Source organism: Kryptolebias marmoratus, linkage group LG10, assembly GCF_001649575.2.
Source record: "Kryptolebias marmoratus isolate JLee-2015 linkage group LG10, ASM164957v2, whole genome shotgun sequence".
NCBI classification, from domain to species: Eukaryota; Metazoa; Chordata; class Actinopteri; order Cyprinodontiformes; family Rivulidae; genus Kryptolebias; species Kryptolebias marmoratus.
The window spans coordinates 19,201,315-19,217,971 of NC_051439.1; the positions used below are offsets into that span (position 1 = coordinate 19,201,315).

The 16,657-nt window shown below is 42.9% G+C and overlaps 2 protein-coding genes across 2 annotated transcripts; both read left to right on the forward strand.

The window, feature by feature from the left end:
* Nucleotides 1–1,101: 1,101 nt before the first annotated feature.
* nrde2 (NRDE-2, necessary for RNA interference, domain containing) lies at nucleotides 1,102–9,711 on the forward strand. The gene is made up of 18 exons (XM_017426153.3): nucleotides 1,102–1,233; nucleotides 2,519–2,624; nucleotides 2,784–2,987; nucleotides 3,080–3,220; nucleotides 3,408–3,667; nucleotides 4,259–4,476; nucleotides 4,631–4,855; nucleotides 5,083–5,272; nucleotides 5,367–5,500; nucleotides 6,036–6,156; nucleotides 6,336–6,511; nucleotides 6,595–6,984; nucleotides 7,081–7,570; nucleotides 8,054–8,460; nucleotides 8,548–8,687; nucleotides 8,866–9,007; nucleotides 9,217–9,288; nucleotides 9,394–9,711. Exons 1-18 carry the CDS (start codon nucleotides 1,173–1,175, stop codon nucleotides 9,517–9,519), a joined length of 3,603 nt encoding a protein of 1,200 aa, XP_017281642.1. The 5' UTR covers nucleotides 1,102–1,172; the 3' UTR covers nucleotides 9,520–9,711.
* Nucleotides 9,712–11,495: 1,784 nt separating this feature from the next.
* On the forward strand, nucleotides 11,496–16,644 carry calm1a (calmodulin 1a). The gene is made up of 6 exons (XM_017426177.3): nucleotides 11,496–11,625; nucleotides 15,449–15,479; nucleotides 15,575–15,718; nucleotides 15,819–15,925; nucleotides 16,190–16,325; nucleotides 16,414–16,644. Exons 1-6 carry the CDS (start codon nucleotides 11,623–11,625, stop codon nucleotides 16,440–16,442), a joined length of 450 nt encoding a protein of 149 aa, XP_017281666.1. The 5' UTR covers nucleotides 11,496–11,622; the 3' UTR covers nucleotides 16,443–16,644.
* The last annotated feature ends 13 nt before the right edge of the window (nucleotides 16,645–16,657 follow it).

Below are 16,657 nucleotides of genomic sequence, written 5' to 3' on the forward strand. Positions count from 1 at the left end.
AATTGGCCGGTTTCCCTAGAGCTCGGTAACCTTGGTAACGAAAGAAAAATTAACGGTCCATGTGGAGACGGAGCAACTTATTTGCATTTTGTTGGGGGTAAACTTCAGTTTAACATTGACAATCTTCACGTTAACGTTTGTGCTTCAGTGGCATGTCCATTAGACATTTTAAGATTACTTTGAGATTGCTTTGAGAATCCAAAAATATTTAAAATGTATAAACAAGTTGTTCAACACTGTCGAACAATGCAACAGTTAGCACAAATAACAGCCAGTGGCTAATTAGCAGTCCTTGCGTCTGTATATAGGTTTGAAAGTTATTTGAGTCTAAACAATTACATAACAGAAAAAGTGGGACAGAAACATAGGCTAAATGAATAGTTTGTATGAGTAAGTCTGACTTTATATGACAAAAACAAACTTTTCAGCTTCAAACCTACAAAATAATAGTCAGAGAGTTAAAAGTGTTTTTAAAGTGTGCAAACCCAAATAAATTTAAAAAGCCTCAACAACAACTTGTTTTTAATTTCTTGTGTTTTTAATGACCCTGGTCCTGATCCCAGCCTTCTGCAGAACATTGTCAGTCTTCATCATCCATCTCTTCTAGAACAGTGTCGCTCATTTTGTTTCGTGATAATACTTTAAACATGCAAAAGTCTTGTTTAAACGCTTACAGTAAAACCGAAAGATTAAAGTTAGTAGTGTCGAGACTTTTGATAATGTGTATAACAACCAGGTGATGCTGTGGTGTTATCAACTAAATTAATGCAAAATTTTATCTTATCTTGGATATGACTCAGCCTCCATTAAAATCCATCACAACTTCCTACTGAGTTATCTGTTCTTTATGTGTTGTTTGGAGCTTGCGGCACGAACTCAGTCACTTTTAAAGCATCTTAAACATATTGATATATAATTAGGATGTTTTTTTGTTGTTTTTTTTTTACCTTGGACTTACATTTTCTTTGTACAAACATGCTTATTATTTTAGGTTTTTAATTTTCTCTCCAAAATTGAGCACTTTATTTATTTTTATGTTTTTCATGATGGCATATTTAATTTCACTTCGCTATCATTGTTCATTTTATTGTACTTAAACAGACTACTGCGCTGGTCCTGTGAGGAAATCTGTAAGTGACGTCATATTCCTGCGACTGTTTACTTGCGACATCATGGCTCTATTTCCAGCTTTTTCCGAAGCAGCAAAAAACAAAGTTGACGATTCGTCCAAAGGTGATTTTCATTCCCTAGTGTAAAATGCGTTTTAAAATTAAAAACGTTAATTTTAACACCTTGTAGTCCGAATTTAAGGAAATAAACAACTAAACGGTTTAAACTCGAGCTAAACGTTCGCTTGTCGTCGAAGCTGAATGACAGAAAGCAGCTTCGGTTTACTTTAAATTCATATAATTTTAGTTTTTATTTTACCTCACCGATGTTAGTTTTATAATATTGTCACTTCTCTCGTAATTCACGTTTCCTCTTGAGTTTTCTGTTGTTTAGCAGATGTGTTTTTGTTTGAATAAAATAAAAACAAGCGCTTTTTTCTAACATATTATTTGCTCACATTTGCTTAAAAAGGAAAGCAAAGTGATACAAAGAAATGTTCACGATTTGTGGACTACTTGATTTGTTCGTGCTGGCTTGCAAATCTCTTTTAAGGTCCAAGTCAATAAGGTCCACGTTCAAAAACATTTTCCTGCTGTTACAGTTTTCATGTTACATATTTACGCTTTATACACTCTACTGAGCTGTGATTTTAGCATTTTTAACACTTGTGAACCATCATATCAGTCCATAAATGTCACTAAAAACATGATTAGCATTTTAGAAAAGTCCTAGAAGTGGTATAAAAGTATATAAACGTTTGCTTTCAGGAGTTTTCTTGTTGATCATTAACTTCAGCTGAATGTTTTTAGTGACTTTATTTTGTAGCCCACCCATAAACATGAATGTTTTATAACTGTGGACATCAGTGATATAGACTTTAAGTTGCGTAGATATTATAAATGATCATTTTGTTTTAAATTGAACTTATTATAATCTTTTGTATTTCATAGATATTGTATTGCATTAGATCACTTTCCTTATAGATACAAAATAGGTGTTTTATTTTTGTTCCATTAAGCTTGTAGTACTTCTGTGAAAACATAATTATTTATGACATGACCTTTGTGTACAATTGTAAACAGTGGTCATAAACGTTAAAGCACCTGCTGCATTTGAACTCTATATAGAGCAATGTAATTTATTCCCAGGAGTCTGACTTTTATTACTGCGCAGAGAAGCAAACCTGTGGCTTCTCTAACAACCTGTTAGTTTGGTTTCTAATTAGCTGCTTCATTACCAGATTAGATTTAGTCGTCAGAATGGGAAACACGTGAGATGCGTCTCCTGCGTGAACCTGATTTTGATGCCTCCTTTCAGAAGTGTGTCATCCATGCAGGCAGGGAATAATGAGACAAGACTGTCGGTTCTTTTATTGCAACACAATTTAATGTGTCTTGTTGTCTTCCAGAATTAGATTGGCTGAATAATAAGAGCTTTCAGACAGGGGATGCAATCTCCCTTCACAGTCGTTTTATAGAGAAGACCAGCGAGAAGCCAAACAAGAGGGAGTCGAGGTACAAAACCTTTCTTATTCAGTCACAACACCACTCATTTTGCTTTCATCCTCATCCCTTGCATCTGACAGCGTAGTGAAATACCTTCCTAAAATTTTACTGTTACACACTCTGTAACTCTATAACACTATAACTAAATTAAAAAAAAATACTCTCTAGTGTTGGAAGGGCTGTTTGCTCTGCTGAGGAGGAAGAGAAGGGAGGAGGTGATGTGCTGCCTAGAAAGAAGAAAAAGAAGAGCGAGAAAAAGAGGAAAAAGAAGAAGAAGCACAAGAAGAAGAGCGGGAGGGATTCGAGCAGCAGTGGGTCCGACTCTGACACCGTCTATCCCAGTGACCTTAAAAAGGAAGAAGAGGAGGTTAGGTGAGGACAAACACTGTGACTTCAGATGTTTACTCTCCTTTATTGTTTCTTCTGTATTTATGTTTTTTTTGTGTGTGTGCGTGTCCATGCAGGCAGCAGGCTACTTCATTGGCAAGTCGCTTCTCCTGGCTGGACGACCTCCAGTCGCCCACAGATCGTCCGTTCTGTGTGGACCGTAAACCAGACCAGGCCAACTGGACTTACAAGTCTCTGTACAGAGGAGACATAGCCAGGTAGCTTGTGCTTCTCACAGTTAATGCACATAAACTTTTAAGTTTTTGTCAAAGTTGTACACCTCAAACATTTATTATTAATATAACTTTTCTCTTTGAATGGGAACACTTTTCTGGATCCTTGTTTATGTAAAAAAACATAAAACCTGACAGGAACCTTTAGTGTAAGTTACTGTTTGTGTCTCAGGTATAGGAGGAAAGGCGTCTCTTCTTTGGGTCTGGACTCTCGGCGGCAGGGAGTCAACTGGGACGATTCAGAGACAAAAAAGAAACATAAGGGAGGGGACAGTAAGAAAGCAGCAGACAGATATTATTCTACAGCCAGTCGGCAGCTGCTGAGGTCCGAGCCTCCGGTTCCTGTGTTACCTCCTGACAGTAGTGATGCCTTCAAGTTGACCCCCTTCCTTCCGCTTGATGATGCTGCTGACAACAAAGGACAAGAGTCAGGTACTGGGTTAGGTTTATTGACAGTAAACATTATGGCTTAAAATAGAAACAAGCACATGGTTGACTGAACTGATTCAGAGAATTAATGTTGAAGTTTTTGTGAAGACATGAAGAACTAGATACCATTTTACCAGAGAGTTAAAACTCAAAGGCAGACAATAATGTTTTTACCTGTATCTGTGTGTCTGTCTTTACCAAAATGTCTCATGACCCGCTGGACAAATTTTAATGAAACTTTCAGAAAGTAATCATTAGATGAAGATCTACAACTGATTAACTTTTGAAGTCAGCCTGATTCAAGATGTCTGCCACAGCCAACTGACCGTAAAAACACAAAACTGGCTACAACTCAATCAGTTTTTACAGATATCAAGCTAAAACTTGATGTGGTAATAGCTGAGAGTCATTCACAACACGTACTTTGAGTGTGACAGATTTCATTTAATGTTATTTTCAAAACTTAATCAAAACAGCTACAACCCCGTAATTTCTCAACACCTTAGTCTAAAACAATGGGATGAAAGACTACAGGCGATATGTGTTTAGAAGGAAGCTATGCCTAGTTTCTAATTTTTACATTTTTTTATTCAGGGGACAGAGTTCAGACGTCCTCGGTAAATCCTCTCGGTGTGTATGACTCGTCCACGGCGCTCTGGCTGCAGGGGAGAGGAAAGCAGGACGATCAGAAGGTGGACTTGGAGACAGAGGGAACCTCTGCGCATGCAGTAGGGAGGACTGAGGAGTTCAACAAGCGGCTCAGAGAGCAGCCGACTGACACACAGCTGTGGATACAGTTTATACACTACCAGGTGATTCAGGGGGTTAAAGACTTTGTTCCTTTATTACGCTTCAACCGATGTATGGAAGACCACAGGTTCAAATGAATAAGGGTCATCCTGATCTGATCTCAGGAATCAGGACATCATTTTATTAACCAGCATCTAAACTTCCCCCCTCCTGCAGGATGAAGTGAGTGCAGCAGCGTTTGAAGGTGAGGAGGAGCAGCAGGGCAGTGATTCCGCTGAGCGCCGTAAGTCTTCCTGCAGAGCCATCCTGGAGAAGAAACTGAGCATCGCGGAGCGAGCTCTGGCCTCCAATCCCACCTGCACTGATCTGCAGCTTGAGAGGCTGAAGATCTGCCAGGAGCTCTGGGAACCATCGGCTCTCGCTAAAGAATGGAAGAAACTCGTAAGTTTCCATAAAAAACATACTGGTATTAAAACTCTGTGCAGTCTGGCACTAAAACCATTTTTTGTTGCAGATTTTGCCCCATTTTATTAACTTTATAGTTGAATATTGTTTAGTATCTTGTATTAGTATTTTAGCTAAAAACGTTCCAGGCTGAAGACGTAACAAAGTTCTGCTTTTTGACTAAGGATCACTGAGTGTATTTACCTTCAACCGTTTGATTTCAGGTGTTCCTCCATCCAAACAGCGCCCCCTTATGGAGGAAGTATCTTCTCTTCACTCAGAGCTCCTTCAGCTCCTTCACTGTGACTAAAGTCAACTCTGCGTACGGAAAGTGTCTGAGCACGCTCAGCGCGGTGCGGGACGGCAGCATGTTGTCTCATCCAGCTCCGCCTGGAATAGAAGAGGATATGTTGGGTAAAAAGGTTTTATTTAGCTGGGTTTTAGTTAGTTTTCTTGTAGTTTTCTGGTAACTTGACCACAACTTGTCTCCTTTTCTTTTCTGGTGCAGATATCTTGGCCCAGCAGTGTCATTTCCTGCGGCAGGCAGGTCAGTGTGAGAAGGCGATTTCTCTGTTTCAGGCCATGATGGACTTTACGTTCTTCAAACCCGACAGCGTCAAAAATCTGTCCACCAAGCAGCAGGTACTCAAACAGGCAGAGGCATTTACTCCTGAGTTTTATAGGTTTAATGTAATCTTATTAGAACTGTCTGTTCAGAGTTGCTGTTATTCTCCTTAGTTGAGCTGAATTTATGTTTTTCTTCAAAGCAGAAATGAATGACGAGTATCGTTTTTTTTCACATAACTTAAAGAAGAAATATGTCTAATTGAGACAAAACAAATCCTACTTTAGTGTTTCATTTAAAGCTTTAGCACTATCTTCAAATCGAACATTTGGAGAGTCTATTTTCCTGCACTAAAGACAAAAATTCACCTGTTCGAGAAGTAAAATTAGTGCAGTTAGTGCCTTAAATGTCACTATTTCTGGAATAGTTATCCAAAATCAATCAAGACCTTGTTTGTTTTTGCATGTAAACATGTTGAATCTGGACCATTTCTGGTTTCTTTGAACAGTCTGAGTGATATCAGACTTGAGTTGATTAATTTTTCTTGTCACAATTGATCTTTTTATCGGCTTTAAAACCCAAAGAGACCTGTTTTTGTTTCCATGTGGACAGGTTGAGTTCTTTGAGCCGTTCTGGGACAGCGGGGAGGCGAGAGTCGGGGAGGTGGGAGCTAAAGGCTGGAAAGCCTGGATGGTCCAACAGGAGCGAGGAGGGTGGATTCAACCCTGTGCAGGTGAAACTCCCACAATCAAAACCATTTTATAACTTTAAATGACAAAAAAACACATAATATGATACAATAAATGGTCCATTATATCAGTAAAGTAATGATAGTTGTGAAGGAAGAAGCATAAATCGTGGCTCAAAAGCAGCAAAACAAGCTTGTTTTTGTTGGTCTGTGTTTCTCCACAGAGGAGGACGAGGAGGATGAGGAGGAAGAAGAGGAGGAGGTGAAGGACAGGAGCCTGCCCAGAGCCACGGTGTGGCTGGATGTGGAGTCGTCTCGGGAAGCGGCTCACTGGCTGCCCTGGAGACCCGACAAAGCCAAGGGCCAATCAGAGGAGGACTGTGAGGACCCTGACAGACAGGTGCAGCTTCAGAAACACCTGGGGACATTTCAGCTCATGTTAGCTCTGTGTTTCACGCCTCTGCCTTCCTCTCTCACCTCCAGGTGCTGTTTGATGACATCGGCCCATCCCTAATTTGTCTGTCTTCACCAGAGCTTCAGCTCCGGCTTCTTCTCCATTTCTTGTCCTTTCTGGGACTTCCTGTGCCCTCTGCGCTCTCCTCCGGCCCGGGTCAGCCTGGCCTTCTCCTGGAGGACCTCTCTCTTCTCACTCAGGGTGACCTCCAGCATCCTCTGACGTCCTTCGATCTGCCTGACCCCGGGGTTAACTCTGTAGGTCACATGACCACTCTCAAGGGAACCAGGAAGTGGGCGGGGCTTGGGAGGCAGGGTGAGAGGTTTCTCACCAACGTGTTCAATGTGACACAGCCCGTCCTTCCTCCTCACCACCGAGCCGTTCTGTCGCTCAGCTGGATCCAGTACGAAAAACTCAAGGTGGATGTTTACCTTTAGCAGCAGTGTGCAAAAGTCCTAAGCCACCTTTCGTATCTAACATTTGCATTTATTTCCTTTTCTTTATTTGTTCATTAGGTTTTGCGCTGCTTGCGTAGCGGCAATAAAAAGCGTCTTCGCTCTCAGGGTAAGAGCAGCAAGCGTGTTGCTAAGAGGCTGCTGAAGGAACCCGATAATCGCTCGTCACTGGTGTTGTGGCGGGAGTACGCACACCTGGAGTGGATGCTGAGGAACTTGGATGAGGCTCGTAAGGTGTTCTCCACGGCCACAGCGATGGGGGGGACCAAGGGGCCGAGTAGCCCCAATCTGTGTGAGCTCTGCCTCCTGTGGGCCCAGCTGGAGGTGGAAAACGGGGCGAAAGAGCACGCAGGGCGACTTCCTGACGTCACCACGTCACCGGCTGTCTGCGTTCTGGTCCGGCTCGCAGAGGGAACGTCCTACTCCTCATCCTCCCCGTCCGTCTCCCCGGTTTCCATCCTGAAGGCCAGGAGATCGTACGAACAGGCTCTGACTGACAGCTTGTCAGCTCTGGACCAAAACATCCAGGCTCTTCAATCTGACAATAAAGGTTTGTTTTCTAAACGGTTTCCGAGGGTTTTACGTTTCAGAAGATCCATGTGGCCCACCACAACAAATCTTTTATACTCACATTATAGAAGGATTTAAAGTAAAAAGATGCTTCTAAATTTATATCAGTACACAGCTTTGAGGCTCTGCTGGGTAACATTGGAAGATCTATTGGCAATAATGCAAAAAAATATTCATATTCATAATATTCCTGGTTAAAACTGGATTTCTGGAATATCCTGTTTGCTTTTGTAAACATCTTATCCTTCTTTCAGGAATCTGGATATGTTTCTTTTCTGATGAGAAGCATTAATAATCATTTATGAATCAGTATATATATACAGATCATCTTCTTATAGCAAAACTAGGTCAGATGGGTTAATTATGCATAAGATGTTCAAAGTATTCAAACAAAGAGACACTAAAAAATGAAGTCCTTCTTGTTTGAGTGTTTAACTTGTTTTGTTTTTAACCCTTTCATCAGGAAGCCAAGAAGAGAAGTTGAGGTTGACAGGTTTGGTCGGCTGCTACGCCCTGTTTCAGCACCTTACAGTGAGCATCCATGCAGCTTCGGCTGTCTACAGCCAGGCCAGGGAGAAGATGGAAGAGCTGCACCACAAACTAACACCTAAAAGGCAGCCGAACGGCGTCGAGACGGCTAAACCCGTCGGCGTCGAAGCAAGCCCTTCTGCAGCTGATTCCGGCCGCGCGAACAGGAGTTGCGTCAGTCGGCTGGCTTCGGAGCGCGAGGTTCTGTCGGTGCAGCAGGCGGCTCTGCTGAGGTTCCACAGCAGCACCAGCGTGTTTCCTCTGGCCTCGCTGAGACAGGCGCTCACCTCTGCCCTCTCCGCCTGTCCGAACAGCGCCCCCCTGTGGAGCATATATGTTCAGGTCAGCCCTCGGTCCTCTCAGGTATCGAATAATCGGAATGAGCGACCGAATCAGTACCCGATTACGGACGTGTGGCCTGTGTTTCAGGTGGAGAACCGTTACCATAGTGCCGGCCGGGCTCGGCGCTTTTTTCACGCTGTAACCAGAGACAGCAGCAGCGTTATACCCCGTCTGTTCGCTATTGTTGCTGAACAACAGAGGAAGCAGCTGGTGGACGCTGCTCAGAGGTAAAAGCACCAGCAGTAACGCCAATTAGTTGCTTTAAACAACACAAATACAATCAGACGTCGCCATTATGCCGCTCTGTTCTCTTCTTTTTTATTTTGAAGGACAAGGTTCCTTTAGGGTGAGATTTGTGCAACAGTTTAGGCAAAATATCACAAATATTTTTCATGTTATTTTTAGATCTTGCTGCTTTGATAAGCCCTTGCCTGTACTGCCAGAAAACGGCCTCAGTAACCGAATTCGTGGACTGTTTGAGAGCGCCATAGCAACAGAGACGGGCGCTCACTGTTCCTTACTGTGGAGGATGTACATCTACTTCCTGGTGAGACAGTAAAAACCTCACAAATATCCTCCGGTTACTCTGTTGGCTACCGGAGAAACGTAAATCAAATTGAAGGGTTTTTTTTTGTTTGTTTGTTTCTTATTCACATGCTTTTTGTTAGTTTAAAAAATTCCCCACAAATTTATGTAAACTTAGTGATTAATTCATAAATGTGGGTTTGAAAGCTGTTGTTTTCTGTGAATTTGTAGGTTTCGGAAGGTAAAATGGACAAAGCCAGAGGGATCTTCTATAAGGCCTTGCAGAACATCCCCTGGGCCAAGGTGAGACTCTGTCGTTAAAGTTTTATTGCCCCAGCAGTGGAGGATCTCTTTTTTCCTGCGTGTTTAATGTGTAAATGTAAATCTGCCTGTGTCTGATTGGATCAGGGTTTGTACATGGATGCGGCGCAGCTGTTTCCCGAGCATCTGCAGGAGTTTGTAGATCTGATGACAGAGAAAGAACTTCGACTGCGGCTGCCTTTAGAGGAGCTGGATATACTGCTGGAAGACTGAACACGCCTCATTTAAGAACTTCATCTTGCTGTACTTGCAACAAGCCAGGCTGCAAGAACGTTAACACGCACAAATGGTGGAATTGCAGCGATCTACAAACGAGCAGAGACATTATTTGTACATATTGAGCCGAACCGATTTGATCTTCGTGTGCATTAACAGCTAGTTTTGCAAATAAAATGTATGAATTTATATGAGTGCTGGAGGTTTGTTTTTGAAGACCTGTTTCCAATTATCAAATCATAACGTACTACAACATGTGACCCGTTCTGGCGAAATTACTTGGAATGAGCTCAGGCTGCAGTGCAAAATAAGTGAAAATATTGCCATACTTGAGAAAAATGAGCTCATAAAGACACCATCTAGCGATCCTGGTAACTAAAATGGTAGATAATCTTCCTAATCTACCTTTAAATCAAAGTCTCCTAACAGGTGTCCCTTCAGAAATAACAATTTGTCTTAAAATCCTTATAATTTCCTTTGAAATTGACCATTTTTCTTTGTCGGAGCGCCAGGAAATCCCTTCATATAATGTTTGGCATCATTGTGAAGCTTGGAAATTCCCTTTTTTTAAATATAGGGCTGGAGTTCCTGATAACATCACTCCAGACCATTAAAAAACTGGTTTTCAAGTAAACAAAACCAGCTTGTTGCCAGGTGATAAATCACCAAATATCAACCATCATCATCATTTTAAAGCTTTTAAGATGGAGATTTTGACAATAATAACTCAGGACTGAAAATGACTTCATAATGACACATTCTGCCAGCAGGGGTCACATATAAGTATTATTCCAGTAAAATAAATAAACTTTTTTTTGAAATATAAACATTTTGCTGCCTATAACTTAATTAAGTTTGGTTAATCAAACTTCTACCCTGATTTAAAAAACCCCAGATCAGCTGTTTTCAAAATAAAGTCATTTTAAGTCACCTTTAATTGTTTTTATTATTAAATATCTTGATTTTAACAGCTCTCCTGTAAAACTTGTAACAGTGATGTTTCATGCTCTTCTACACGTGATCCATTTATGTTAATTTAAAGGAAATCCATTATTTTTTTCTATTTAATTGTAATTTATTTCTTATTTTTTGTACGGCTCCGTTGACAGCACACCTGTAGGTCACCTGTGAGTTATCACCTGCCCTTTTTTGTACTCCTGACATAGGATGTAGACGCTCCCTCTGCCCTCATTGCCGCGCCGTGGTTTGGCGCATTGCAGATTCGCCCGAGCCAATCAGCGGCGCCGAAACATTGGAGGAACATTGCGGGTCCGCTCCATTCAATCACAACGCGCCTTTCAAAAGGGAAGCCGAAAAAAACCTCCCCACCGCTGTCAGTTGGACAGTTCAGACCGTATCCTTCCGCCGTCATATAACTAGACGCAACACAAAATAGTCCACCGCTATCGGTGTGGTCCTGCAAGCATTGTGATAACTTAAACGATTAAAATAACATAAATGCTTAAATTAAATTACACTGTATTTATTAAAGACTTTATTGACTTAGATTAAATTGTAGCTCTGTTCAAACTGGCCCTGTTTGCTTCTTAGGAGACTTTTAGGGTCAATTAGAACCAAACAAAACAGTTAAATTGTGCAATTTGTCCCATTTTTGGACGCTGACCTGCATGAAGCTCACCAGTAAAAGCATGAAATAATATTCAGAAACAAAAGAATGCAAGAGAGTCTTGGAAAAACTAAAACTGCATCACAAAAACTGCATATTTGGGCTGCACATTTAGTTATAATAAACCCAAATAGTTCTATTATGGAATACTAACGTTTTAAAATGTTCTTTATTTTGTATAAAGTTTCTTATTTTTCACTCTAAGTGTTGCTGAACAACAGTAATACATCTGGGCTTGTGTGGGATACATTAGCTTTTATTATTTTTAAAAATAATTATAGATTGAGTTTTAATTAATTTATATTACTGGCAGTTCTATGATGACCTGTAGAGACGCACAGCGCGGAAGAATACAGTGAGCCAGCGGTGGTTCGCCTCGCTTTACCCGCCTTCAGCCCGCTGCGTTCAGTGGCCGCCGTCCATTTCCTCTGTGCTGCGCTTCTGGCAGGCGAGTCGTTACAGCTCACGTTAACATGGTGAGTATCCAACCGGCTGCTTCGGTGCGGGGCTCTGTACGCTAACCGGATCGTTGTGAGTGTATGGAGGGGAGAAAGTGGGGATCGTTATGGAAGCAAACCCGGTGCCTCCGTGTTGTTTCGTGCGCCCGACGGCGGCAGACAGGCGGGCGGGCGGGTTGACTCGGAGCCGCTGAATCCGCGGTTCAACGTTCACCGGCGGCTGCTGACGCTGCGGCGGACGGGAGGCTCCTCGTCCGGGGCTGGTGTGTGTGTGTGTGTGTGTATGTATATGTATGTATGTGTGTGTGTGTGTGAGGAGGAGGGGGGGTTGCACATCTGTGCGGTGAATGCGGTAAACGCTGCCCCTTCTGTAGGAAGTTGTGGCGGGTCCTGCTGCTAGCTTCGCTGCTAATGCTAAAGCCTCAAATGAATGGTTTTCCGGAAACACTTTTCCTTTTTTCTTCTTTTATATATATATGTATGTATGTATGTATGTATGTATGTGTGTGTGTGTGTCGCCATGAAGTGTGGCATTCAATAAAGCTAAACGAACCTAATTGGGGTCACTTTTTAACCACCTTTTTCTTCCTTTTTTTTTTTTTTGCTCTTTTATCGCACTCTTATTGCAGTTGGTCAAAGTCTAAGATTGAATGGAAAACGCTGTAATGAGAGTTAATGGTTAGCAAGTCATATAATAAAACACAGACGAAATGAAAGCAGTAGGGCTCATAAATCTTCACTTTTTTTTAGTTACAATATCTATAATCTAGCAAGCCAAGCAGAAACTAACAGAGCTGTGGAAATGTTGCCACTCCCTGTGTGACTTAGATTTAGTCCTTTCAGCAGAGATTGATCATTTTCATCCCTTTTTTTTGTGGTTATGTCTACGACAAATGCATTAAATACCCACCTACGTTTAGCCAACATGTGTCCAGGCCTGTCTTTGTTAAAATGACCTGATCTCTGAATGTTTTGCATAATCCTCAATGTTTTTTTTTCCATTGTGAAACCATCTCTTATTGTGACATACTGGCACAAATGTGATGTCAGTGTCGTCGTAATTTACTTTTAAAACTGAAGGCCTTCTTTTAAAATGTATTTAATGTAACCTGGTATGGAGATGTTGCATAAATCCTTTTCTGGAGAACCAGAAAATGAAGGAGGAGATGGCGTCATTCAGGAATTTGTTTGTTTAAAACGGAAAGACTTCTTCTCAATCAAATCCTGCGACTTGTGAGCGCTCAATTCTCTATTTGCAACACCTCCCACAGCAAGAACACAATCTTTATGGTCCGATATAGTCTGTAAAAGCAATACGGACTGGATTTTAGAGATGGTTGGCAGCTTGATAACCATCTCCAGGCCGTGCAGATCATTTCCGTCCATCTTGTCAGCTGTCACATATGGCTCATCTTTGCTGCTTGTCTGTACAGATACTTTTAGGGAGAATTTTCACCTCTTTCATTAGTTCAAATACACATTTATACACTATATTGTCGCTGATTTTTACAAGTTATATAGAGCCAAGCTGTCAAACAGTCACGTTCGTTTGATTCAGACCTTTTAAATAAACAAGCTGGGTTCCTTAAAGTCCCTCAAGGCATCAAATCTCCACTTTGTAACCCTAAATATAAATATTTAACCATGCGTCATGAGGCGTTATTCAGCTACAGGCTTATCAAGCCATGCAAACAGTGTTGCCCCTGAAAGAATAGTTTGGTTTTTTTTTGGGTGGAGGGATTTATTAATAAAAAAAAAAAAAGTCCCATCTACTATCAGACTGAACTATTTGTCTTGCTTCAGTGGATAAATGTCATGTTGAGGTTTCTGAGATAAGCTTCAGGAATCAACCAAATATTTCAAGTATTTCCTGCTAAGCTGTTTATACTATAAATATTACAAAACGGGTACTTCAGTTACTCCACAGCAGGAACTGGTCTGTAAAGTTGAACTTGTTCGACATTTTTAACCCGTCAAGCTCGTTGAGATGCAAAAAAACAGGCTGGTCCGGAAACGTCAGACATATAGCTGGTTTGCATTGACGCAAACCTAAATTTAAACTCCCAAGTTATGGAAAAAAACAGTGCTGCGCGATTATTATGATATAAACAATAATGTGGGGAAAATGCCATTACTTGTTGAACGATGGGAAGCCTCTGAAGCAGTTTTGGCCTTGTGTAAATGTGTCTTATCACTTGAGAGGGTTAAGCGGTCGACCGGCTGACTTTAAACCAACTAAAACTTGGCCTGGGCGTGAACTCCGGCGGTAATTGGCGTCTCCCGCTGGTCGTAGTGTCTGCTGATGTTGACCCGTGATGCTGCGTGGGAGGCAGGGCGACCGGAGAACCGATCCTCCCCGGGAGCCGCAACCGTAGCTGCAAGCTGACAGCCAGCAGATTAGCACATACATGTAGACTCATTCAAACCTCTGTGACCCCCCACCCCCCCTCCCCTCCCCTCCCGGTCTGGACTCGTGTTACTTTCACTAACTTCAAATTAATTTCCTGACATGTGTGACTGACCACCTCCAGCCTGGCCTCCTGCCTTCTGCACATACACACACACACACACACACACGCTCCTAAACGCTTTTCATCTGTTGAGCTCCTGCAGGAGGTGGACACCTCCATCATTTAATGCGCCGTTCAGCCTCGGCCGTAGGCGAGCACCCGGTGGTATGGAGGTGTCAGGCGGCGGGGATCTCCTCGGCGTCAGATGCAGACAGGGAGGCACGGCGTCTGGTCGCGAACATTCGCAGTGGGAGAAAGGACGGTGAGAACGGGCGAGTGACCGTGGCGGCGTTGGCGGGAGGACCATCTGTGGACAGGGGACGTCGCCTGTCGGGATTGTGAGAACCTCTGTTGCCGATCAGCCGATGGATTGAAAGACAAGTTTGACCATTTTTCCACCTCATCAACCTTCAGACGTCCATCTAACGGGCGAACAAAAACATCCACTTTACCAGCTGCTTATTGCTAATTTTTTGTTTTTAGTTGATACAATTATCTGACTTTTCATAGAGATGGAATTTGATTCTCTTCTTCTGCATCTCTTTTTGTAATTTGTCAATGAAGCGTGACTGATAGATGTCTGGCCAGTATTCGTATCATCCCCTTCCTCCCACTGTATCCCATAATTTCTGCCCTTCCTGCCATTGTTCGCTCCTCATGCTGCCTCAGAAAGTGGCCGTGTACCCAGAGGAGGATGAAGCGGTGAGCCTGTCCGCCGTTTATGACCTCATGGACGATCAGGAGCATTACTTCAAGGAGCTGATCCAGCAGCAGGAAAGGAACTACAGGGCCTTCCTGCAGATGCTGATGGACACCTCGTCCAGCCGTGTGGACAGCCTGGTCCGGGAGATGCAGGACCTGAGGAGCTGCCTGCAGCGGACCAAGGCGGAGCTGGCCGAGATCAAAAAACAGGGTGTCCAGAACGGCAAACGGGCCGAGTGCCTGGCTGAAGGCTTGGTGATGGTTCGCGGGGCGCTGGACGGGCTCAGCGTGAAAGCAGGAGGGGTTGGTGGAGGTGGCGGAGGGAGAGGTGTGGATCTGAAGCAGCGAAGGGGAGCGGGAGCGCTGAGGCTGGATGGAAGAGGAGTTGGAGGAAGAATGGTCAAAAAACCAGAACCGAAAGCTGTAAAACTGGTGGCAGACCTCACAGATATCCACTTTGAGGATTTTAAGGTTGTAAGGTTTAGTTTGGAGGAGCGTTTATGTTCTCGTGGCTGTTTCTAAATGTTTTAAAGTCACGTCCTGATGTTTGTTTGCAGCGTGATGCTTGAGAAAGTTAAAACCTGAGACTATTCATCTTTAATCTGTTTTTGTTTTGTTTTTCTTTTTAGGCTGACCAACTAACAGAAGAGCAGATTGCCGGTGAGTTGATGAAACGCACCGTTTTTAATCTGTTAAGGTTCCTGTCAGTGTTTGTCTCATTCATCCCCCCTCTGTGTTTCTGGTTTCTGCTCCAGAGTTTAAGGAGGCCTTCTCCCTGTTCGATAAGGACGGAGATGGTACCATCACCACCAAGGAGCTGGGCACCGTCATGAGGTCACTGGGTCAGAACCCAACTGAAGCTGAGCTCCAGGACATGATCAATGAGGTGGACGCCGATGGTAGGACGTCACTCTTTGAGCCCAGCTCGGTTTTGTTAATCTTCTGCTCAGCTTTTTAACGAAGGAACACGTTCACCAACCCTTCAATTGTCTCCACAAGGCAACGGGACCATCGACTTCCCCGAGTTCCTGACGATGATGGCGAGGAAGATGAAGGACACGGACAGCGAGGAGGAGATCAGGGAGGCGTTCAGAGTCTTTGATAAGGTAGGTTTGGACGATGTGAGGGGATAAACTTTTATTTTAGACAATTTCCTATTGGTGGCTTAGGCTGAAAACATCAACACCACCGCTGCTGCTGTCAGGTAGCTCAGAGTTTGGGCTTTAAAGCACCTTCATAGCGCCACACACCTGTTGTGTTTGTGATGTCGTTCAAACATCTGCTGCAAAGGTAAAACTGATGTTTCGTGCGCGTTTGAGAGGACAAGTACATTTGCAGTAAACTTCGCCTGCCGTCTGTGTTTTGGTCAGGACGGAAACGGGTACATCAGCGCGGCCGAGCTGCGTCACGTGATGACAAACCTGGGAGAGAAGCTGACGGACGAAGAAGTAGACGAGATGATTAGAGAAGCAGACATCGACGGAGACGGACAGGTCAACTACGAAGGTACGGTAACAAATCAGGTAAACTGGTTTATCTAGTTAACACTTCTGATTTTCCTTCATTTTGTTTCGTTTCTTCTTCTTCCCCACAGAGTTTGTTCAGATGATGACCGCCAAATGAACTGAGCTCAACTCCGAATCAGTCAAATGTTTCACTTACCTCTTATTGCAAAAATCTACATTTATTCATGCTGTTCTGTATAGACAATTTAAACTGAATGTTGGAAAACTGAAAATTTGTCCATATAAACAAGCTCAAAAAAGGTAAAAGACAAAAAAAAAAAATTAATCTGCATGTTCTGGCTTGTATTCCCCCCCCCCCCCCCCCCCCCCCCC